This window comes from Carassius auratus, unplaced genomic scaffold (assembly GCF_003368295.1).
Source record: "Carassius auratus strain Wakin unplaced genomic scaffold, ASM336829v1 scaf_tig00004858, whole genome shotgun sequence".
NCBI lineage: Eukaryota > Metazoa > Chordata > Actinopteri > Cypriniformes > Cyprinidae > Carassius > Carassius auratus.
The window spans coordinates 438,238-465,073 of record NW_020523620.1 but is presented as its reverse complement, the minus strand read 5'-3'; the positions used below and the strand labels follow the sequence as shown (position 1 = coordinate 465,073).

Here is a 26,836-nt window from a genome sequence, read left to right as displayed (position 1 = left end):
TTCAAAAGTAAGAGTCGATTCTGAGTCATTTTTATGAATCGTTAGAAGACCGAAGCTCTTTCTCTGACTAGATGACGTCAACTTGTCAAGTTATTTGAATACGATACGCCCACTTATTGCGCTCCAAGACGCCAGCGAAAACTAGAAAACATCATGGCTGTTCTGTTCTGAAGTGCGACTCAAAAGCAAACTTTTTTCATCTGCCCAAGGATGAGCATTTGAAGACTAAGTGGCTACAATTCATATATACAACTGTACCATAGAAGTATAGTCCGAGCCTTGTGCTTTGTTCACGCCATTTTGAAGACGACTGTTTTACCAACTTATATGCAATCAAACTTGGATTTGCGAGCCGGCTGATATTGAAGGAAGGTTCAGTTCCAAGTGTATTTGCATCAGGTCCCTCCTCCGTATCACAACCTGTAAGTGTTATTAATAATTGTTGCTTTTATGTTTTATGTAGCATGCTTAATAATTGTTTGGTTTGTTGTGTAAGCACCGTTTAGCTTAGGTCTTCAATGACAATTGTATTGAGATATGTGAATAGTTTGTCGTTGTTTTCGTAGTTTTCTTTAAGAATAGAGTCATACCTCGTAGTTACGTAACGTTACTGCATTTTTTTTTTTGGTAAAAACTTTATGTTTATGCATCGAGTTAATGCAAACAAAGACTCATTGTGCTTTTACAATATAAACTCTGGGCTATACTCGCTAACGTCATGTGAAGGCGGGGTTTTGAAAAGTGAATCACTAAACGAATCATTTGAGAATCGCTGTCAAAACAGGTAAAAATAAATGCATATTATAAGAAAACTAAAGTGTTTTTTGTCATTGCATGCATGCAAAACTGTTGTTGTAAAACAATATTTGGAACATTTTAAATGCCATAATAGGTGCTCTTTAAATTGCAAGGACAATCATTTCAGGGCAGCGTTGGGTTCCTACTCCAAATATTTGCTTTCACACCACATCACCACAGTGTACACAATGCAGTGCAAGGGTTTTACCGGTTGCCAGGTTGAGACGAACCACTGGGCCTTGCGCTGTTTGAGGCAGCGTTTGATCACGCAGGTCTCTTGACTGCTGGGTTTGGGCAGAGCGGCACAGGAGGCATCCGGCAGCACACGGGAGTAAGAGTCACTGCTCACACACACCACTGCTCTCTTCATCAGCCCCTTCCCACATTTACGAGAACACTGGGGGAAACATTCAGACAATAATTTTCAGTGAAGTTTTAACTGGGGAATTATTTGTGCTTTTAGTCCCTGTTTGTTTACATTCTGCTGGTCTGTGGATGCAGCATCATGCAAAACAAGAAGTCTTCTGTTACAGATGCACTATTCACAACGAGCCATAATTAGCTTATTTTGCAAACATGTTGACACTTATGCAACACAGTCTTCTCTAGTAAAATTTGTCTGATAATTAACTGGAGTGTTTAATCTAAAATTCTGAAAAAAATAAAAAAAACTTTTTAAATGAGGGGAAAACTGCACCTTGAAGTCAAACTGAATATAAATGAAGTACAAAGTGCATTGTCTAGAAATTTACAATTTATCAATGTATTAAGTAATATTCTTAAATTCTGTGATATTCCCGGTTAACTTGACCTAAGCCTGATTGACTACGATTTTGGATTCTGATTGTAAATTGTTTGCTGTTAACTTGTGTATATATATATATATATATATATATATATATATATATATATATATATATATATATATATATATATATATATCTTGTAAACATTTTGTTGATCTTAGTTTTTGTTAAGTTGAGGGATGTAGGGGGTTAGACGCCATTTTATTTTGATATCACTTTTCACATTGTTTTGGGTTTAGGGAGTCAGGTAAGTTGAATCTGTATTTTATTTCTTTTGGTTTCTTTAATTTTGATTTAGGAAGTGTAGAGGGTTAACAAAGAGGATTTTTGTTTGTTATTTTGGCCTTGTTTGCCCCTGACGCTAAGTCCCAACTTGTAAATAAATTATTGTTTATTCAACCTCTCTCTGGTTCAGACTCTCTTCCTTTTCCTGTTACGGCTGACCCCTAGGGGTTAATAACAGAAATTTGGGGCTCGTCTTAAAAGAGTTTTTCCCCACAAACCAATTGGAGTTTTGCGGTCGCGTGTTTGTGATAAAACAAATTCATAAAATTTGCTTTGTTTTTTGTTTGGCTAGTGGTTTTCACTTTAAGGGGGAGGGAATTCAGTATGTCCTCTAAATTTGAATTAGAAAAGTTTGCAATTCAGCCTACTGCTGAACAATTGGATATTTGTCGCAAAGATGATCTGTTTTCAGTTGCTGATTTATATCAAATTAAAGTTCCTCGTGGTGCAGTGAAGCGTGAGATTAGGGATGTGATCTATAAGCATTTGGTGGAAAATTGAGTTTTTCCAGAGGTGAGTGAAGCGGGTGTTGCAGATCAGTTGCCAATTTCCGTGGGTAAGGGGGCGGAGCATCCCAAACCCGAGGAGATGGCCAGCATGGATCCTGTCGATCTCCCTTTTCCGAGAGATCCTCGGTTGGCAATCAAACTAAAAGAGTTGCAGTTGGAGTTGAGCAGGCAACAATATCAAAGTCTAGTACCACTGTTTCGAGAAAAGTGAGGTTGACACTTATTTCACTGTGTTTGAGCGAATCGCTGCCACATTAAAATGGCCACGTAATGTTTGGCCACTGTTGTTGCAGTGTAAACTCATTGGTAAAGCCCAAGAAGTCTGCTCAGCGTTAACACTTGAGCAGAGCTTGGATTATGATGTAATGAAAAATTCCGTTTTGCGTGGTTATGAGCTAGTTCCTGAAGCATACCGGCAAAAGTTCCGCAGTCTTGTGAAAATCCCTAGCCAAACGTTTGTTGAATTTGCGAGAGACAAAGCTAATTTATTTGATAAATGGTGCGCTGCGAACAAGGTAGATACGTTTGAACAGCTTAAAGAGTTATTGCTGTTGGAGGAGTTTAAGAGTTGTTTACCAGAGAAAATTGTGGTCTACATAAATGAGCAGAAAGTCTCATCTCTTTCTGAGGCTGCCGTTTTTTCTGACAAATTTGTACTTGTACTGTAAAATAGTGTTTTCACCCACAAAGCGTAATTTCCCTGATCGAGTTCGTACTTCTAAGGATGCCACAGTGGCATCAAAGAACATTTTGAGTGCAGACAGTAATGAGAACCGTGAGTGCTTTTATTGTCATAAGGTTGGGCACCTCATCGCTAATTGTCCCACCTTGAAACGCAAGGTCAGTAGAAAAGCAAACCCTTCGAAAAGTGTTGCGTTGATCGAAAGAAAGGTTTTCGCATCTGAACAAAATGTGTCTTTGAATTCAGTGGTTGAGTCTACTTTTGAACCCTTCATCTGTGATGGTGTAGTATCATTGGGTGAAACGGAGTCTGAGTTGAAGCATATTCGTATCCTCCGTGACACTGGTGCTGCCCAATCGTTTATCCTACAAAATGTTGCCATTCTCTGAACAGTCAAGCTGTGGTTCTAATGTGCTGGTACAGGGTATTGATCTCACAGTAGTTAAAGTTCCTTTACACCAAGTGTTTCTACGCTCTGGGATCATTTCAGGGAAGGTTAAACTGGCAGTCCAAGCACAATTACCTGTTAAAGGGGTGTCACTCATTCTTGGTAATGATCTGGCAGGTGATAAAGTTTTTTGTCTGCCTGAGGTAATAGATACTCCTATTGTGCACGAGGGTGATGTTCTGCAGGAAGAGTTTCCTGATGTGTTTGGCGCATGCATTGTGACCCGAGCTCAAGCTCGCAAATTTAGGGATACTGTGGATCTGTCTGATTCATTCATGTGTGCTGACAATGCTGTCAACGCAAAGGAGGTTAGTACTGATCAGGTAGAGGTGTGTGCACTCCCAGGTTTTGATTTACCCAATGGTAAACCCATGTTAATTGAGGCACAACGTGCTGATAAAACTTTGACTCATTGTGTTGAAGCCGCTGTTGAGCTGACTGATTTGTCAGAGCATCCTGTTGCATACTACTTTGAGGATGATGTGTTGATGCGTAAGTGGTCTCCACGCCACGCCAACTATGATTGGAGTACTGTTTTCCAAGTTGTTGTCCCGAAACCTTACAGAGAGCAGGTACTGAGTGTTGCACATGATCATGAGCTTTCTGGCCATTTTGGCATTCGTAAAACTTATGATCATTTGATGAAGCATTTCTTTTGGCCTTCCATGAAGTCAGATGTAGTCAAATTTTGTAAATCCTGTCATGCGTGCCAAATAGCGGGCAAACCAAATCAGGTGGTTCCTCCAGCTGAAACCTATACCTGTATTAGGTGAACCGTTTGAGCAAATTCTGATTGATTGTATAGGACCGTTGCCCAAAACCAAGTCTGGAAATTCTTATCTAGTAACGTTAATGTGTGTGTCAACTAGGTTTCCTGAGGCAATACCGCTATGTTCCCTCAAAGCTAATGCAATTATCAAGGCAATTGTAAAGTTCTGCACTACTTTTGGAATGCCAAAATACATTCAGTCTGACCAAGGTACCAATTTTATGTCCAAAGTGTTTGCAAAGGTAATGAAACAGTTAAACATCAAACATCAGGTGTCCAGTGCATACCACCCTCAGTCACAAGGTGCTATTGAACGTTTTCATCAAACCTTAAAGTCGATACTCTGAACCTTTTGCGTGGAACATGAAAAAGAATGGGATGAACACATCCCGCTCTTGTTATTTTCAGTACGTAATACCACTCAAGCATCACTTGGATTTAGTCCCTCTGAGTTAATTTTTGGACACACTGTTCGTGGTCCATTGAAAATTTTGCGAGAGCAAATTCTTTCATCTAGCCATTCGTCTTCAACTACCAATGTATTGGATTATGTCAGTGCGTTCCGCGAACGCTTGCATACGGTGTGGAAGTTGGCAAAACAATCGCTCAGTTCTGTGCAAAGCCAAATGAAATCTCACTATGACCAAAAGGCTGTATCGTGATCATTTCAGACTGGCGATAAAGTTCTTATCTTACTTCCAGTGCAAGGTTCAGCACTCCAAGCTAAGTTCACTGGTCCTTACAGCATCAAGGAGAAGCTAGGAGACACTGACTATGTAGTTGATACCCCTGATCGAAGAAGGAAGTCACGAGTCTAGCACATTAATATGCTTAAAGCATATTTGTCACGTTCTGATTCTGAAGTTAGTAAGCCCGTTGCTACTGTTGCACCAGTTACTGTGTCATTGTCGGATTATTCACCTGAAAGTGATGATTTGAAAATGAATAGTGCATCATTCTTGTCAGCTCATTTGCCAAATTCTGAGGCTTTGTTGAATCTGTCAGAAAAATTGTCCAATTTGCCTGTGTCTGCCCAGGCAGATATTTCCAGTCTCCTTAATAAATACCTGACTTTGTTTAATGACTTCCCTTCAACTACCCACGTAATTGAACATGATATAGATGTTGGTTCACATGCCCCAGTTAAACAGAATGCCTACCGTGTAAACCCAGTTAAAAGAGAACTAATGAAGCAGGAAACCCAGTACTTGCTAGAACACAATTTAGCAGTTCCTAGTGCCAGTCCCTGGTGTTCGCCATGTCTACTTGTCCCTAGGCCAGATGGGACCTCCAGGTTTTGTACTGACTACCGTAAAGTTAACGCTTTAACTAAAGCTGACTCTTTTCCGCTTCCTCGTATGGAAGATTGTGTTGATCGGGTAGGTAACGCTAAATTCATGACTAAACTAGATCTGCTAAAAGGATATTGGCAGGTGCCACTCACAAAGCAAGCATGTGAGATTTCTGCTTTTGCCACACCTGACGTATTTTTGCAGTACCGTGTTATGGCTTTTGGCCTTCTAAATGCTGGAGCTACCTTTCAGCGACTAATGTCCATAGTGTTGTCTGATGTGTCAAATTGTGAGGCTTATTTGGATGATGTGGTGTGCTATGCTGATACTTGGAAAGACCATCTCAAAACTTTGGATGATGTCTTCAAACGCTTGAGAAATGCTAACCTAACCTTGAATTTATCAAAGTGTGAATTCGGTTGTGCTACTGTCACATACTTGGGAAAGGAGGTTGGGAATGGTCAAGTGCGTCCTCTTAATTCCAAAATACAAGCCATCCTTGATTTCCCAGTTCCTAAAACTAGGAAAGAGCTCCGTCGATTTCTTGGAATGACTGGCTACTACAGATGTTTTTGTAAGAATTTTTCAGATGTTGCCAGTCCTCTCACTGGACTATTACGTAAAGCAGTCTCATTTAAGTGGTCTTGTGAATGTCAGTCCACCTTTGAAGTCTTGAAAACTTTGCTTTGTAGTGCCCCTGTGCTCGCTGCCCCCTGTTTTGAAAAAACATTTTTGATGGAAGTGGACGCTAGTGGTACCGGTGCTGGAGCCGTCCTTCTTCAAACCGATGCAGCTGGTTTGAATCACCCAATAAATTTCTTTTCGAAAAAGTTCCACAAACATCAGATTAACTACAGTACCATAGAAAAAGAAGCCCTTGGCTTAATTCTCGCTCTTCAACACTTTGAGGTCTATGTTGGCTCCAGTTCAAAACCTGTTACAGTTTATACTGACCATAACCCTCTTGTATTTCTTCAACGGATGTCAAATGCTAATCATCGTCTTATGCGCTGGTCGCTAATCTGCCAAAGTTACAATTTGGTGATCTGTCATAAAAAGGGCATTGAAAATGTGATTGCTGATTCACTGTCTCGTGTTAATCTGTAAAACAGGATGTTTTATTTTGTGGGTGGGGGTGTTATGAGCAAAAGTCATTTGTTGGTTGTTTCCATTCTGCCCTCTTGTGTTCTCTGTGCATGTTTGTTTCAGATGGGCGGTTCCTGGAGATAATTAATTGGAGGCTGTGATTGGTTCTCCTCTTCACCTGATCCAGATATAAGGACTGCCCCAAACACTCAATAGAGGCCATGATTGTGCCATCGCGTGTGACTCCATAGTTTGCTGTTTGCCTTGTTTTTGTTTGTTTAAATTTGAGTGTCTTACCAGAGAGATAGTGTGTTGGTGAATAAGATTGCGATTGTGTTCTGTGATAATTATGTTGTATTGTTTTTTCTTTGCTTAAATTCTGTGATATTCCCGGTTAACCTGACCTAAGCCTGATTGACTACGATTTTGGATTCTGATTGTAAATTGTTTGCTGTTAACTTGTGTGTGTGTGTGTATATACAGTATATATATATATATATATATATATATATATATATATATATATATATATATATATATATATATATATCTTGTAAACATTTTGTTGATCTTAGTTTTTGTTAAGTTGAGGGACGTAGGGGTTTAGACGCCATTTTATTTTGATATCACTTTTCACATTGTTTTGGGTTTAGGGAGTCAGGTAAGTTGAATCTGTATTTTATTTCTTTTGGTTTCTTTAATTTTGATTTAGGAAGTGTAGAGGGTTAACAAAGAGGATTTTTGTTTGTTATTTTGGCCTTGTTTGCCCCTGACGCTAAGTCCCAACTTGTAAATAAATTATTGTTTATTCAACCTCTCTCTGGTTCAGACTCTCTTCCTTTTCCTGTTACGGCTGACCCCTATATAATATATATATATATTTTACTTTGGTCAGTTTTGAGCAAAAACCTATTTATTACTTCTTTTTTTTATAATACAGGACATTGAAAGCTTTGAAAATAACTATGATTAATTCAATATCTGCGTTTTATTTTTTTATTTTTTTTTTTAAGACTTAATAGATGGTCTAAACAAAAAGAGCTGTAAAAATGTAAAAGTTCTTTCAAAGCTCATTGTATTAAGGTTTTCATAATCCATAAAAAAAAAAAAAAACATTAATGAATAGATATTTACGTCATTTTTGTATTAAAAAAAAAATATATATATATTCATGTAGATTATAGCTTCCGGCCTTTTAATCATAGCATTCTCGTGATTTATTTTATGACCAATTATTGCTTTATTTATTCCTAGACACAAGATTAAATTCTTTTATGGGTGTCTGTGAAAATGCCTTTAAAATTTTGTACGAAACACCTCAGAGTGTCAAAACTTTGCAGGCATGTTCATGACCCCAAATGAGAAATAGTTACACAATTTCAAGAAAATATACCAGTATTTTCCACAAATCAGAAATGTATTTTGGTCAAATGGCCCTTAATATAACATAATATAATAATTGATTGTCTTTCGCTGCAATTTAAATAAATATATAAATTTTAATACACAATATGTTTATACAGTCAAAACTAATTTACCTCACAAATTTCCCACATTGTGAAGGTTTATTCGCTTTAGTTTAGAAAATGGTAATAAATCATGACAAGAACTCAACTGTTCTTGATGCAGTTAAAGTGTTTCAGAAGAAATTCATCTTGATAATGTCAGATAACTTTGATGGAAAGGTGTGTAATGAATTTGGTTAAATAACTTTCAGCTGTTCAATTTAAAAACATAAACAGAAAAAGACAATTTAGCTTAAGCAATGCTTCATTTTGTTTAGTATGTGGTGTAAAATGTTGCCTTAGCAATTGAAGAAAAAAAAAACACTTAAGCAAAGCATGGTCAGGTCAAAGTGTCTGAACCTTTTTTGAAACCAAATTTTAATGGTAGTCCACTGTATGAATAATTTGTGGGTATAATCCAGCGGCAACCCTCCCTCTCTCTCGTGAGGCCAATTAGCTAAAACTGTAATTCATCGACCGGCTGCAAAAGGGAGTCTATCCCATAGACTCCCCATGTTAAAATGCCCAACTTTACAGCAGAAAAAAACATGTTTACAGCCATGTGCAAAAAAATATTTTGGTCTAAATGGCTAATTTTGCCCTCCATGACAACTGTGAGGGGGGTGAATTTTTTTTTTATAACTCATCCGTTTAAATTATCTTAAGACTTAAAGTTCTGCATAATTAAGGGCGTGGTCACTTGAGTGACAGGTGGATTGCCGATGCTGACACTGCTGTCGCACGAGGTGGGCGTGGCTTCAGCAAGTAGCTCCCGCCTTTTTGCCCATTTTTGATTGTCCGGGAGAGTCGCGTGGTGACGCGCTGCCAAGATGGCAACGGCCGGCTCTGCACACTGTAGCCTTCAAAAACACACTTCAAGAGACTACAGGTGACGTCACGGAAACTACGTCCATGTTTTTATACAGTCTATGGGTATAATATGTCACAGTTTGCTTTATTTTGCTATCCTCACTTAAATAAATGAACAGCATTCTATAGTCTTACCGGTGTCTGAATAATTTTGGGGTTTGACTGTATGATGCATGAATTGTATGACTGAGCACTAACCTGAGACCAGGGTCCAGGGCTCCAGACCGGTGGGCAGGTGTGTGTGTTGCAGGTCTGTCTGCGGGACGGCGGTGGCTGTGCACACCAGTCATCAGTCACCATGTGCACCTGATCTGGTCCTGCTTTCTGGACACAGTGCACCTGTCTGATCTGCTCACCGGATCCACAGCTGCGGCTGCATGCGGCCCAGTCCTGCACTCGCCAGCTGTGGTGTACATTAACACACAAACACATAAGTGCCTCACATCCGGAGCCAGTTATATCTGTTAAAACAATCACTGATATTTATCTTATGTGAAGAGTTCAACCCTAGCTTTCTCAGAGCATTTATTATGCAAATACTAATGTACTGCTTATTACATAATGCTCAGTATATTGTACACTGCAGAAAGATTACTGTTTTTAAACATTATGACGCATTTTAGCAGCATTCATGGGTCATAATTCCTATTATGTTTATATGTTCATATGTTTAACAGTTTTTAAAGATGTGCAGTGAATCATATTATGTACATTTCCTGTGATGTTTTGTTCGATCATGTTTGATATTGTTACATAAAAAATAATTGATTTTAACTTTAAAATTATTTTTAAACACAATAGTATTTATTTACATTTAATTATTTTTTATATTTTAAATAGCAAATTAAGTATAGAGATATTTCGTATTAAAGGTTAAAGAGTTCAGAAGGTACTTCTGGATTATTAACATTTATTTTGTTTAATTCCTCTTTATTTTATATAAAATTACAAAATTATATTTACAAAATGATTAAAGACCTTGTTATTTTTTTTATTATTTATATACTACTTTTTATTCATTTTTGAATAAGCTTTCGCTTTTATTTCAATTGACAAAGTTTTTTTTTTTTTTTTTTTTAAGTAAACAACAACAACAACAACACTGGTCCAAAAGGACATGATAAAGCTGTGGTTCATTGATCAAATTGGAAATTAAGGGTGGAGTCGAGTGCATTGCACAGTATTCTAAGCATTACCAGAAACAATATAATATTATGGGAGTGTGCGATTCTGAACGTACCCAATGAATGTACTTACAGTGTCCTTTCCCACAAGCTTCATCTAGTGAAGGGTTAACACTGAGACACCTTAATCAAAGGCAGATGGTTTGTTGAATCTCAGCAAAGCCCACCAGTCAAAATATCAGCTCATAAAGGCATCATCAATCACCCTAAAGTCCCCAAACAACCCGAGACCCCCATCAGCACATTCAAACATCCTACAATTAATTTCTCAACACATGACTGGAATGAGCAACAGCTCTGACCAGTGGTTTCACACCGACATCCTCTTTCAAATACATCTCATATTTATATACGTGGAATCAAACATTTGATCTGCTTTAAAAGGTACCTATGGGAATACCTCGGCTGGGCGGTTGTAGTAATGACAGGAGCTTATAGGATTAGTTCACCCAAGAATGAAAATAAGCCCTTAAATTACTCATCCTCAAGTCATCCTTGGTGTCTATGACTTTCTTCTTTCAGACGGACGTTTTTGTAAGAAAAATATCTATATTCAAAACCTAATAATCCCTTTAATCTAGCTTTCGCTCACTGTTGTACACGGTGGATGACTTATGAGGTCATGGTCAGAGGATTTGATATAAGCCAAGAGTGGTTTTCTTTGCTGAATTCTTTACTTAAACTATGCTTCCTTTGCTCCTGTTAACAAATGTTGTTTTTCATGAGACTTACCTTTTACACAACATTTAAATATGGTTATTTTACTCACAAAAACGCATTGATTCGCTACAGGAGGACTTTGTTGAGACACATTTTATTAGGGATGGGCGCTTTTTATTTCACTTCTTTTGGACTGATGCACTGCGACACCTGTGGAGTGGCATTAAACAGCTTGAAAGATCAAAGACAGTTTTTAATATAACTCCGACTGGATTCGTCTGAAAGAACAAAATCATATACACCTAGGATGACTTGAGTAATTTATGGGCACATTTTTGGGTGAACTAACCCTTTAATAATATGTGACTCTGGATTACAAAACCAGTAATAAGGGTCAATATTTGTTTTTAATTGAGATTTAGACATCACAAGCATAAATAAGCATATGGTTTGTTAACTTGGACAATATTTGGCTGAGATACATACCCTGTATAAATACCCGGTCTTTGTCACGGAGTCCTTGTTTAATGTTACAGTTATTTCATGTCCGTCATCCTTGTCTTGCCTAGTGTTCGTGTCTTGTTCATGTTATGTTTTGGATCTTCTGGTTTTGACCCTGCCTGGACTGTTTACCCCTTTGGATTTGCCCTCAAATAAACACCATACCTGCAATTGGATCTCTCTCTCTGTGGTTCCAGTACACCGATCTTGACAGAAGGACTCCGTCAACAAGAGATCCAGCGGTATGTCGTTTTTCCATTCCCCAGCCAAGATGGCAGAGCGGTATCTTCTATTGACCGCCCTCCGCCAAGAGGGCAATGAAGTGGGTGCCCAAGATGGTCGCCAGCTTAGAGCCACAGCACAAGATGGCCAACTCAAACTCTGAGTCGCCAGTCAAGGTGCCACCGACTCGCCATCGTAGAGGGCGGAGGACGAGGAGACAGTCTTCTACCGTTCCTCAAAGCCTGGAGAACGTTCCCGAGCGGGCCGCTGCCGTCCAGGGGGACGTTCCCGAGCGGGCCGCTGCCATCCAGGAGGACGTTCCCGAGTGGCCCGCTGCCGTCCCCGAGGCGGTGCCCGAGGCCGTTCCCGATGCAGTGACCGATGCTGTTCCGGAGGTCGAGGCGGTGCCCGATGCTGTTCCGGAGGCCGAGGTGGTGCCTGATGCCGAGGCGGTGCCCGATCCTGTTCTGGTGACTGAGGCGGTGCCCGATCCTGTTCTGGTGACTGAGGCGGTGCCTGAGACTGTTCCAGAGGCAGTGCCCGAAGCCGAGGCGCCTCAGGTCTCCATAGACAGTTCAGAGTTGACTGGGTAGTCTGCTGCTCCGTTCTGGGGGACTCCAGCCTCAACCACGGGGGCGTGTTGGTCATCTGCTCCGCCCTGGGGGACTCCGACGTCGACCACGGGGACGTGGTGGTCATCCGCTCCGCCCCGGGGGACTCTGGCGGCGACCACACAGTTGTGGTGGTCTTCCACTCCGCCCTGGAGGGCTCTGGCTTTGACCACATGGCTGTGTTGGTCTTCTGCTCCGTCCTGGGGGGCTTCTGCCCTGACCACACGGCTGTGGTGGTCCTCTGCTCTGCCCTGGTGGGCGCCTCAACATGCCCTTAATGGATTTCAGTTTTGTGTACTTGGGTTCTGTTATGTTTCTGTCTGTTCCCCTCAGTTAGTCTGGCCCTCCATCCCCCTGAACCTCCTCCGGTCCTCCTCCCTCCTGGTCTCCCTGTTTGTGTTTACACTTCTGGTGTCTGTTCCCCATGTTTTGCTTTTCCGGCCCTCCGTCCCTCCCCTGAGCCTCCACCTGTCCGCCTCCCTCCTGGTCTCTGTGTTGTGTTTATCATGGAGCGTCTGGGAGCCGCTCCGTAGAGGGGGGGTACTGTCACAGTGTCTGGGTTGTGTTCCCTGGGGTTCCACTAGATGTCCCCCTTTCTCACGGTGTCTGTCACCTTATCACTTCCTGTTCCCTTATTTGGTCACCTTCCTCCTTGTTGTGTAATTGATTGTTCCCCCACCTGTCTCCTGTTTCCCCATTATCCTTCTGTGTATAAATACCCGGAGTCTTTGTCACGGAGTCCTTGTTTAATGTTACAGTTATTTCATGTCCGTCATCCTTGCCTTGCCTAGTGTTCGTGTCTTGTTCATGTTATGTTTTGGATTTTCTGGTTTTGACCCTGCCTGGACTGTTTACCCCTTTGGATTTGCCCTCAAATAAACACCATACCTGCAATTGGATCTCTCTCTCTGTGTTTCCAGTACACTGATCGTGACATAAACACCTTTGAGTTTCTCTCGGTCCATTTCTCATTCAACAGAGATCAGGCGAGACAGAACAATATCTGCGGCCTAGAGACTATCAACATGAATACACTGGAGTGTTGAATAGCTGATCGCTCGTGGAGAGACTTTAAAGATTCAGAGAAAGCATTAATTCCTAGAAGGAAATAGCAATGAAGCTTGGTGTCGACAACCCAGAGTTATGCAAAAAGCGATGCAGAGAAACATCCGAGACATGTTTTCTAAAGCCATGAAAAGAATGAAAGGAAAGAGTAAAGATATAAGGTAGCAAGTACCAAATACATGTGTTTCAAATACATGTTACACCATACTGCTGCTGCTGCTGTTGTTCTTTCAATAAGCGAATTTATACAATAGGGTATACAATAAATGAAATGCCAAACAAACATACAAACATAAAGTTTAGTTTTTTTTCAAAAGTAAATCATGACACCACGTAAAATATAAATAGGTGTAACAATTTATCCAGTTTAATATAATAAATGAACACTAATAAAATAAAGTAACAAACTGACTCTAATATATATATATATTTTTTTTTTTTTTTTTTTTTTTTGCACATCATGCTAGTTTTACAGACTATGAGACATTCACACTTCCCATATAGGACTGATTATGTTTTTTTTTTTTTTTTATTGCAAACATGATACTTGACTCTGTACTGCTGCTAAACATCATTCTTTTGTCTATAATATTCTGACCATTGGTGCCCGTTTCACACCTAGAATGCACTTCATTTCATCGTTGTTGTGTTCAGGGGATACGCGCGAGCATCACGTGTCATGTTTACATTATTCTTAAGCCATCGTCAGCACACTGGAATAGACACCAGCACATGTTTGGCTGCTGTTACACACAGAGTGACTCATCGCTGTGCTCTTGGACACCCCAAAGTGTCTCGCAACCACATAATACCTTCTATGAGTACGAACACAAATGTTTTTAGTTGCACAATCTTGATTTTACACACTGCTGCTTTCCAAAATACACTCAAGCAACTATTGCAGTTTCAGTGGTGGCCTTAATGTGCTTAACTGTAGTGAAACCCTCATGGATTTACAGCCTAAATTTAAATAATTTTCCTTTTTCTTGTGTAGTTTTATGGATTTTCTTAAAGGATGTGAGGTTAGATAAATTGAAGTATTCAAATATATAATTTATGTTCTCTACAGCTAGACTGACACCATCTTGACTGTGAAGATAAATAAGTAGGCATACTTTTGGATGGCCAGGTGCGGTCACATATTTTTCTGTGCTGTTTTGTGCCCATCTGTAATTCTCTCAAATGTTGTACAACTTATTGGGCTGTGAATGTATGTTTATATTTGTTGTCCTTTTTTTTGTAAACGGTAATTTGACTGTGATCTGATAAAAGTGTTAATGGTTTGACCGTGAATGCTCCGAAAGAGGATGGATCTAAATCTGTGATCATATAATCAACTGTTGAGCAACCATGAAATGAACTGTAGGTGTATCTTCCGAGAGAGTCTCCTCTCACCCTGCCATTGACGAGGTACAGACCCAGGCTTCAGACCAGAAGATTCACATTTTTATTCGGTTGGTCATCCGTCCCCCAGTTATTTCTTGGGAAGTTTACAATGTTTTGTAGGAAGCTCTGTCTAAAAATATAGTTATTCCCATAATCTGTGGTGTAGTTGGGAAGAGATCCTGTCCTGGCATCTAGATCTCCACAGATTTTTTCCTGGGCCTGGAAGTCGTGTTTTTGACTTTTGAAAGATTCAAAGATGTCCTCATTATAGTATGGAGATTCAGAGGGAGGACTATAGAAAACATCTTTAGTGGTTTGGGTAAGGTGCTTGTAGATTTTGAGCCAATTTTAATAGTTTGGATGTATTTGTCAATTTCTTGTTTGTGCCAGATTATGATGTCCTCTGAATCTCTTCCAAGTGTGATTCTTTCCCACTTTCTAGAGCCCCCTTCCTCAAATCTTGCCCTGTAGGCCAAAGCACTGCAGAGTTTGGGTCCAACCCTGATTAAAGCCACCTGCCTGGTATTTTCTAATGATCCCAAAGACATTGATTAGCATGCTCAGGTGTGTTTGATTAAGGTTAGAGCCAAACTCGGCAGGAAAGTGGATATCGAGGTCCAGATTTGAGGATCCCTGTTCTAGAGGATAGAGATGTTTCACAGTATCCTGAGGGATATTTTCTCTCTCTTAGGGCAGGAAGCCCATGAAGACTCAATGCTTGGATGAATCACTTTACAGAACCAAGTCAGCTTATTCTGGGAAGACTGACATAAGAGGACACGAGATCTGTGACTGGAAGATCGTCTGTGTTCCAAGGAAACTGGTTTAATTAGACTAATCCACCGATACAGCAGTCATCTGTCTCACAAACACCAAAACACTGCTCTTTCAAGCACATCTGAAGAAATGAGGAATGCTTGTTCGTTCCCTGCAGTGATGCGAGGGTGGTTGTCAGGGCGTTGCTATGCAGTTGTTTTTTAGGGAATTCCTTTTACAGTTTCTAAACTCTTAAAAATAAAGGTGCTAAAAAGGTTCTTCAAAGGGGTGCCATAAAAGAACCATTTTTTGGTTCCACAAAGAAACATTCAGTCAAAGGTTCTTTAAGGAACCATCTTTTTGTATAATCCGAAGATCCTTCTTTATCCACTAAGAATCTTTTGTGAAACAGAAAGGCTATTCAGATGTTAAAGACTTTTTATGGAACCATTAGACAAAAAAGGTACTTCTATGGCATTCTGAAGCACATTTATTTTCAAGAGTGTAGGGTGTTTGCCAACTGGATCTTGCACTTATCCTTCTTCGGGACCAGAGTCTGTCTGCCTCTAAAACCATCAACACCTGCGGATATGTTGTTCAATAATTTCGCTGACAGTACGTTACGGAAAACACAGGCAACACAGATCTGTTCTCCAGCCGTCGGAGACCAGTGCTTTTGGATCTGTAATGTGCATGGGTGTATAAACTTTACAGAAAATGTTGTGAGGTATTGATTATGTTGTGCAAGCTATCATCTAATTGACATAAAGACAAGACGCTAATCTAAACCCAATTACTGTGTTAAAATGATCTCCAGCCAGAGGTCTTGAACTTCTCAACTGTACATGACAATTACATTTAGGATACAGTCACTTTCAATCCAGAAAACCATTTACATTATTTATTGCCATGAAAATGGCAAATCACACAAGGTTTTAAATAATTTTTTAGGGCTTTTGATCACTAAAATGGCAATTAATTGTTATTTATAACATTAAAAGCTTTCACATTGGCCAATAAAACCGCACCAAACAGGAAAACGAACTCTGGTACGATTCAACTGAACTAAATGAGGCAGGTGTGAAAGCACCCATAAAGTATTTTTAATCATTGGTGTTATAAATATTTGTGTCATGGCTTCTTATGATAGACATTATGCCACGCTGTCTGGTCTCTGTTTCCCTGGGTGTCCACTAGTGGTCTCACTTCCCCATAGGCACCTCACTGTAGGCACTACAATTCCCACATAGCCTTGTCCCTTCATCACAGTAATTGCACTCCTGTTAATTGCACTCAGGTGTCTTCACTTGATAGTCATTAACCTGCCTATATTAACCGGTCTTTTTCTGTTTGTTTTCATGGAGTCCTATCTTTCCGTCACCCAGTTTCCCCACCTTCCGACCTTCCTAGTTTCCTGTTCCTGTTCCTGTTCCTGTTCCAGTTCCTGTTCCTATCCCTGTTCCTATCCCTGTTGTTTGTTTTGGATTGATTTCTGGTTTTGACCCCTGGGCCCGGTTTTTCAAAAGTAATCCAGTAGGATTTTGGATAATGAATTGGATCAAATCATCTGGATTAAACTGATCCCATCAGAAGGGTGGATTCAGCGTGGATTTCATGGCCAAAATGTAATGAAAACTTTAAAAATGTATCAAATAATACTATATTTGGATCATGCAGTATCTTACAAGATATCCTATTTATTCATAAGGTTTTAATTTTATTTGTTCATCCGTCAGGCTACAGTGATAGGTAGGCTTTAACGTATTCAGCCTTTCAGTATAGGCCTACAGCAAAGTAGAAATAGTTTGCCCTCATAAAATAATCCCCCAAACAGCTGTCAAAATTGACCAAAAACAATACATTTTATTCTGTCACTAATTGTCACTAATTGATTGCACCCTCACTGGCTATTCTATTTGTTGCTCTTTACATATCTATAGTTCTACATTGTGATTTCCTATCCTGTTTGAGCACTGGTTATCCAGCACTGCTTATCCAGATTTGGTGATCCTGAAAAGTTCCTATCCGGATCAGATTGATCCAATCCGATGTTGCTTTAAAAAACTGGCTCCAAAAGAAAGCTGGATTACATGATCACGGATCGCAAAAAAAGGATTACTAAAACCGGATCAATTTTATCCGGAATAAACCTTTTGAAAAACCAGGCCCTGCTTGTTGGATTCTGATTTGGATTACCGATTTTTCCCGGAAAAACACGACCGACTGGAGGCGTGACGTGTGGGCGGAGCTAAAGAATCACAAGCGCGAATAGGCTTTTGCATTGAGAGCTTTTGGGAAGCTGTGACATTACCCAGAGCCGTTGAAAACATATTTAACGGCTCCGACATTACCTTGAGGAAAAAACCATCATCCAAAATAAACCATGGCTAACAGTCTGATTCAGCCGTTTATTTATGATCCAGAATCAGATCCAGAGGCTGAAACTGAACGAGAGCAGCAGCAGCAAGGACTCGCTCCGAGCGGGGCTCGAACCCCGGGTCTCCGATGGGAGGCAGACGCACTAACAAGGAGGCAGAGATATTTTAAGCAGTTTTACTCACCGCCTGCGGTTCCAACACACGATCGTGAACCTTTTTCGTTGGGATTGCATCATCCTTAAGAAATAAACAATACACAAATCCGTCGTCAAACTGGGCCTTGTTTGTAAAACAAGCATCTTCGAAATGCAGGGGACAAACACAAACACTTGCACAACTCCGTTGATGCTCTGTAAAAATAAACTCCATCCACTGGTCCCTTAATGTTGTTTTTTCTTTGGTAATCTGTGCAGGGTTGTCTTGCCCTGGCAACCAAAAACACACTCCTTTTGTGACATTTGGCGACGCTCTGGCTCTGATCAGTGAAGTCTGTTGTGCTCTCAGTGTTCTGCTATACGGGAGCGCGCGCTCTTCTGGGAGACGTGCCTCAGGACCCATATAAGGAAATTCCGCTCCATCTAACGTCACACAGAGCCATACTCGAAAAAAAACTTTCCGAAACTTGTGACAAACCGGAAGGAGTATTTTTGGAACAGAAATACTCCTTCAAACGTACAACTTAATTTTTGAAACTTTGTCCATGTTTAGCATGGGAATCCAACTCTTTAACAGTGTAAAAAACTCAGTATGCATGAAATAGCATTTCAACCCCCCTTTAAATCTAGATTAATAACGCATCTCTTTCGACAAGCATTCAAATAATGTATCTCTTAAATTGTGAGTGTAGTTGCATCTGATCAAATGCATTTCTTATTCTTAAGCTTGGGTTAAACTAATTAATTTTACTTTGTTGGATCAGCAGCTATGCTAATGATGTCTCTGTTTTTCCAGGGGATTTACATCCCGTGGTAACTAGGATTTACACAAGCTCCAGTCTGGATCCAGAACACCTGAGAAGAGATGATGCTGACCCTCAGAGGACCCCAGATGATGCTAACCCTGAATCAACAAACAGAACTAACAAATATTGCTACTAGTGTGACTGCATTATATAATAATCATTAATCATTATTAATATTAATAATGTTCATCATCTGGCTGAATATGTCTTGTATTAATTTTTCTGTCTGTCAGCAATGTGTACTGCATTACGCCTTAAAGCTGATCTGGTTTGGTTCTCCTCAGTCCCAGCAGACCCAAACAAGAACCCCAAAAAAAGTAATCCGGCAGGACATGCTCTTATCCCTCCAAAGTCCTCATTTTTCAGCAGCAGGTTAAGCATGAACCTTCATCTCGATAGTGTTTCTCCAGCGTCTCCTGAAGAGCCATGAGCTCACTGCATATTCAATATCATTCACCCCAAATCAGCACATTAGCCAGATTATTGTATATGTTGAGACAGAAACGGATATCTCTCATTTGCATCTTCTCAGGTCAGATTGTTCTGTCAGAACATGTTGTTGCACAATCATGTGGAATAAATAAAAACAGCTCTGACATCTGAAATCACAAAAACGTGCATCTGGTTGTCCAACATTATAAAAAACCATAGAAGCAACAACAAACCTACAAAACAGCCTCTCAGCATCACAGTCTCTGTTTCTCGGATCTGCCTGTCATGCCTTGTCGAATCCATTGACCACATGCTGGTCTACACTGGTGCTGATCTGGGGTCAGGGTTGTGAGGTCTCCTTTCTCACTGTCCCAGGAATGGATGAATGGTGGTGCCAACATGTGAGTAATGTAGGGTACACCCAAGACATGCCAGTTGGATAAGGTGACCTTTCACCCTACCTCGCCCAGACTGAACGTCCAGACACCCATCAGTGGGCCTATTAATCTCAACATGTTTACTGGGCAATGCCCTTCTTTGTCAACCATCAAATCAGCTCTGAGTGCATGCAAACATGATAAACGAAGCATGTTCTCACAGGCACTGGGGAAATGACTTGTTTGTTTCAATCAGTAAACTCATATAAGAGCTGGAGAGGCTTGAATACTCATGGGATGCCGGTCCTTGCACCAGGTGAATGTGTTTAAAATGCTTTATTAGGTAAAAATTTGGGACTGTTACCAGTGGGTATCAGACAGTCTCATTTAAACTCATCTCGACTTTTCATGTTAGTCTCTTGATTGAAAATCTGTCTTTTTAATGCTTTCGTCTTCCATAATAATGCAATGAATTACATTCACATCAAAAGCTTTCTCCACTAAAATTAACCATATAATTAATTAGATCAAAATGTTATATACATTTTATAAAACAATAAATTTTAAAACATACATGCACTACCATTCAAAAGTTTATGGTTATTATGATTTTTTAATGTAAAAAAAAAAAAAAAACATCAAGGCTGCATTTATTTGATCAAAAACACAGTTAAAAAATATTTCTTTCTGTGAAGTGATGATGATGTAATTGATGTAATTGTAAGTGATGTGCAGCTGTATTTTCAGCATCATTCCTCCAGTCTTCAGTGTCACATGATCTTCAGAAATCATTCTAATATGATGATTTACTGCTCAAGAAACATTTCTGATTATTATCAATGTTGAAAACAATATTTTTGAGGAAACTGTGACATTTAATTGACAACATTTAATTTTTCAGGATACTTTGATGAATAGAAAGTTCAAAAGAACAGTATTTATTTGAAATGTCAATCTTTCGCAACATTATACATTTCTTTACTGTCACTTTTAAATCAATTTAATGCATCATTGATGAATAAAAGTATTTAAAAAAAAAATAATAATAAAAAAAGAATATATTATTGTCCCCAGCTATAGACATGCTCTAAAATCTGCTACGGCAGAGCATATCCACAAACTCGAAAATGGCTAAATTAACAAATAACCAGATGCCACCTGATTCAAATATTCCATCAACATTTAATAGTAATGGCCTTATGAATTTCTTCACTGATTAAATAGATAACATTAGATATAACAGTTTCATCCATCGCACCCAAAGATAAACTGCAGTGCTTCACAACTATAGGACAGGAAGAGCTAAATAAATAAATTACACTGTATCATTAACTCGTCGTTATATTTAGGTCACGTCCCAAAACCTTTCAAGCTGGACTGAACTGGCCAATTATAGGCCTATTTCAAATCCTCCATTTATGTCTAAAATTTTTGAAAAAGTTGTTTCAGCTCAATTGAGCTCCTTCCTGCAAAAAAAAAAAAAAAAAAAAAAAAAAGATCTGTATGAATAATTTCTCATTGCTAGTTTTACTTGATCTTAGTGCTGCGTTCGACACCACAGATCATGACATACTCATAGAAAGATTACAAAACTACACAGGCAGGCTCTAAGATAGTTTAGATCCTACCTGTCTGATCGCTAACATTTTGTTTATTTAAATGGGGGTCATCTCATTTATCACCAGTAAAATATGGAGTGCCACACGGATCCGTCCTAGGTCCTCATCTATTTTCAATATACATGTTGCCCCTTGGTAATATTATTAGAAAATACGGGATTAGTTTCCACTGTTATGCTGATGATACTCAACTATATATGAAACGTCTAAGGTAGTCCAAAAAGCAGCTAGAGTCCTTACGAGGTCAAGAAAATATGATCATATTACCCCAATTTTACAGTCTCTGCACTCGCTACCTATTAAGTTCCGTATCAGTTACAAATTATCATTACTTACCTACAAGGCCCTAAATGGCTTAGCTCCTGCGTACGTAACTAGCCTTATACCACGCTACAATCCATCACGCTCCCTAAGGTCACAAAACGGAGGTAGAGCTTTTTCACATTCGGCTCCCAAACTCTGGAATAGCCTTCCTGATAATGCTCGGGTTTCAGACACACTCTCTCTGTTTAAATCTAGATTAATAATGCATCTCTTTCGCCAAACATTAAAATAATGTATCTCTTAAATTGTGACTGCAGTTGTATCTGATCAAATGTGCATTCTTATTCTTAAGCTTGGGTGAAACTAATTAATTTGACTTTGTTGGATCAGCAGCTATGCTAATGATGTCTATGTTTCTGCTGGGATCTTCATCCCGTGTTAACTAGGATTCACACAAGCTCCAGTCTGGATCCAGAACACCTGAGAAGAGATGATGCTAACCTTTCAGAGGACCTCAGATGATGCTAACCCTGAATCAACATAAAGAACTAACAAATATTGCTACAAGTGTGATTGTATCATATAATAATTGCTGTTAATAATTTTCATCATCTGGCGGACTACGTCTTGTATTAATTTTTCTGAAAAACCCTGTCATATGTGCACAAAGTGACAGTCACCAATTATAAGCTACTACTAAATATTGTAGAAACTTAATTTTCTGTAAAGTTGCTTTGAAATGATTTGTATTGTAAAAATCACTATACAAATAAACTTGAATTGAATTGAATCCCCAAACTTTTACACGGCAGTGAACGTACATAATTTATATTTTTGTAAGCCTGATTTTAAATACAAATTGAACAAAAATGCTTGGGCCTTGCAAAAGGAAAACAGCGAATGGTCAGCAACATGCATTTAAAGTGGTAAATATAAAGGTAGGAGGATTATGTCAAAGTAATTTATGTGTGCCATATTTCCTGCTGCCAACTGGTGGCATCATGACTATAACTGAATAATTGCATGTTGATGCCTTTAAGCAAGCAGTTTTATCAAACATACGAAGTTTGGTGAATATTGAATATGGTGTGTTTGTTAGTGTAAAGAATGACATATCCTGTTGCCAGCAGGTTGAGCTATGATTATAACTGAATATTGGTCTTTAGATGTCTTCAGGCCAAGACTATCGTAGAGCAAATTAAAATCATAAAGTGCTTTAGATTACACTGACTAAACTTGGTGTTGATCTGTTTAAATCTCTAGGAGGAGTTCGTTTAAATACAACGACAGCAACACACAACTTGCAGAGAAAATTCAAAATAACAGACTTCCTGTTGAATATCGGACTTTGTGCCATGGGACTATTTTGAAAGTATTGGTGTGCTACATGTGCCTACTGAATTTCATACATGTACTGTATGTGAAACATAGCTCAAGTGGCACTTTGTTGAATTTTATAGGTGGCGCTATTGAGGCATTTTACCACACCCTATTTAGAAAATCATATCAGATAGTGGTTTTTTCACCACTTCTGGTGTGTGTGTGTGCAGAGTTTCATGAGTTTCTGAGCATGTTTACGCCCTCAAAAATATGATTCATTTTGGAGAAGAAGAAACTGAACAATTCCTATAGTGTCCTTTTACCATTTGGGCTGGGGCCCTAAAAATATATTATTATGGTAATTATGATTATTATTACTATTGTTAAGAGATGCTCAGGTCTTTAAGTGGATATGGCAAACGGGAGAGGCAGCAGCAGCAGTGCAGTGTTTTCCCATCAGTACGAGCAGCTGTGTGTTTAGTGTGTTAATGTCGGCACAGATGCAGATGCTCAGCAGGATTATAGTGCGTGATCTGCCTCTTACACTCAAGATATGTGAGATATGGAGAAACTGAGCGAGTGTAGCAAACAGGGGAGAAAGAGCTGGATCTCACTGCCAAAGAAAACACTGCTACACTTGGAAACAATCAGCGGAGCATCAGGCAGGTTTACAGGAGCTTCAGACACTTTAATGCTTTCAGAGCAGCTCTCAGAGACATGAGGAGTCTGTCTGTCAGCTGTGAAGACGGCTCTGTGCTGGACCTCAGGGAAGCACAAAACCTGCTCTGTGAACTGAGATGCTGGCAGAGCAGATGTGAGCGTCATTCTGTGTCTACCATTTCCAAGCCATTGGACATTGTTGGTAATTACTCTGCCCTGGAGTCTAGCTGCACTAGGCTTGACAATCAAGACAAAACATGCTCTGCATGATGCTGCCATGGAGACACTTCTAAAACATCTGATGATGGACACGAGAAAACATGAGCAGTGAGGTTTAAAACCACACACACACACACACGCACACGCACGCACACAGAGATCTGCTGCTGCAGTGACACGAGATCAGACAATATCTGTGCCTTGTGTCAAATCCCTGCAACCAATCATTACCATGTGGTAACTAGCATGAGAATAAAACTTTGCATAAACAAAAATGACCTCATACATAATTCCCCCGGAACTGCTTCCATTTACAACAGTGAGCGCAAGCTACATTAAAGTTATTATTAGGTTTAAAAAAAAAAATCTTACAAAAATGCATTGATTCACTACAGGAGAACTTTGTTCACCGCCCAGTTATGGATGGGCCCTTTTTATTTCACTTCATTTGGACTGAAGCACTACAATTAGTGTTGGGTAAGTTACTTTAAAAAAGTGATTAATAACTATTACTAATTACATCATCAATATTGTGTTTAAATTACTAATTAATTAGTAATTTAATTAATTAGTAAGTAACTTATTCAAATCGTTTATTAGGCTACATCTTAAAATCCCTATAAACCTTAATAGAAATTAAACTTTATGTTTTAAGTTTGAGTGAAACATAGAATAGTTTAGCCTTTTAGCTTTTAAACAACTGTATTTTTTATTTAAGTCCAACTAGTATAATCCGAACAGGTTTATGTAGAAAATAACACGTTAACTAATGTAGGAATACATTACTTAAATGATCTTCTCTGCTGAATAAAGCCATGTCAGATCGCACTCCTCTTCTGAGGCAAATTCCTCACAGCAGGACTTCTTTCAAAAACAAGGAAAATTTGATGAAATATTTATTATTATTATTTGTTTATGTTTATATATATATATTTATTTGTATTTTTTCATCTATATGAGGGTATTTGCATAGAAGTGTCTGCAAATAATGAGGTCAGATACGGAAAAGCCTGTGCCTCACTTTAGTTTCATACGGTTTACATAATCAGATAATATTCATTTTCGTTAATTTAAAAGTAGACACAAGCTTTCTATAGACATATTTCTCATGTCTCTGTGTCAAATATTCGCTGAGTTTGTGACATGTAGAAAGTTGCTCACAGAGACCTACATGGCAGAAAGTTAACCCTGTTTGTTTTGTTTATTTTGCAAAAGCAAAATGTTTTGTTGTTATTGTCAGTGTACACAAATAAAAGTAGGGCCTTTTTAGATTCGATTAAGGTTCATCTTATTTAAGGTTTCTCTGTGAATTAGGAAAAATGGAAAGTGAATGCGCAGGTGCTTCAAAGGTTAAAGACGCTGCATTCATTTTTATTATTATTTAGATTTCAAATTCAATATTGATTTTAGAACTATTGAAATTATTTACTGTATGTTACGCAAGTACTTCATAAGTAACTGTAATTAAATAACCTATACACTGACTGCAACATCCGCTGATTGCAATGAAACAACTTGAAAGATCAAAGACAGTTTTTTTATATAACTCCGACTGGATTAGTCTGAAAGAAGAAATTCATATACACCTAGGATGCCTCTGGGGTGAGTGAGACACAGCCTTTTTTTCATTTTTGGGTAAACTAACTGCTTAAACACATTAAGGAGATCTGTGCCTATTTGCGCCTTGTTTCTTAGCGTGTGTTGTCAAATTGATGAAGATATTTTCTTATTTGAAGGTAATTTGCAGGTGTTTTTTCATTTGCAGCGAGTTGAGCCTTTTTGGCCACCGTAGTTAAAGGTATTTGTTGAGTAAAATAACACAAGCATTCACAGTATGTGGATCCTAAACAGTTAATAAAATGTACACACACACACACACACACACACACACACACATCAGTGATGCGCGGGTTGATCCAAAATTAGCAGGTGCCTATGGTCACCCACGGTTACGAGTCATCCAAAAATATTTTTAATGATATTCGGGTCGCGGTCGGTCAATTTTGAAATAAATAGGCCTACACTTTATTGGCTGAATAACTGGCGCGAATAGAGTGACCAACTGTCCCGCTTTACGTTTTACTGTACAGCAATTTTACCCTTTGTCCCGCCTTACGCAAACTGAGCATCTGTCCCGCATTTTCATTTGACCCTGCCTAATAAATACACGGATACGTCCATTGGCGTACTGTTAACTTATGTCCAGTAGTTCAGAGAACGATAAAAGCGTTAATCGATAGGCTGTATGTCAATCAAACTGTTGACTGGTGCGTGAACGCCTCCTCAAGACTTATACTTGAACAATCTCAAGCGCGCTGATCGGTCAGGTTAAGCAGCAATGGCCAGTGTGGGCACGAAAAAGAGAAGATGCACTTTTAATAGCGAATGGACCGCAACATAGTCTTGGTTAAGACCTGTAGATGGTGAAGCAGAGAGAGCTTTTTGCATTTTATGCAAAAGCAGTTTTTCTGTGGGACATGGTGGAGTATACAACGTGAAGCAACATGGTGCATGTGAGTAACTTACCACAGAAAAAAAACACCAATAAACATGCTAATCAGTGCAATAGTTTTTCAATAAACTAAATGATCCACAGGTTGACAAAGTTTGGGCAGCAGAAATGACGAGCATTTATCATGCCGTAAATCACACACATTGTAACGAGTTAGCCCCAGTCATTTTTCCAGATTCTGAAATAGCTAAGAAAAAAGCTGTAGAAACTTTGGGTGATATTTTGAGTCAGGTATTGTATTAATATTTTAGTCTGTGGGTTTAAAAAGAAATATAGGCAATATATTACAGAAAGCTTAAAATGTCTACTTTTAAACAAAAACATTCAAACCAAAATAAATAGGCTACTCTCTGATTATGTAATCCATATGAAATGTGCATTTCTCTCTGGCGTTCATGGGGAGTCCACATCGTCAACTTCATCTTAGCAGCGACACAGAATAGACCAGTTTATTACTAAACAATCAAATGTCTCTTTGGTAATTTAGACATATTCATAATCATTACTTTGTGGCAAGCTTTATGTGCGTGGTCATAACGTGTATTATCCTGTAGGCTATAGCCTATTTAAGTAATTAAATTAATATAAAGGGGCGAAGCATTTAGTACTTTTAAAAAATGCGGGTCAGGAAGCGGGTCGGGTACAATATTTTGAGTTGC

General features: G+C 39.0%; 1 protein-coding gene across 1 annotated transcript in view; it reads right to left on the bottom strand.

The window, feature by feature from the left end:
* Window positions 1-26,836, bottom strand: part of LOC113070621 (A disintegrin and metalloproteinase with thrombospondin motifs 16-like) — a 117,536-nt gene that overhangs the window by 10,890 nt on the left and 79,810 nt on the right. The window contains exons 19-20 of the mRNA XM_026244023.1: window positions 9,249-9,453; window positions 1,007-1,195 (exon numbers count right to left, since the gene is read on the bottom strand). Coding sequence (XP_026099808.1) covers window positions 1,007-1,195; window positions 9,249-9,453 — 394 coding nt within the window. The remainder of the gene's footprint in view (window positions 1-1,006; window positions 1,196-9,248; window positions 9,454-26,836) is intronic.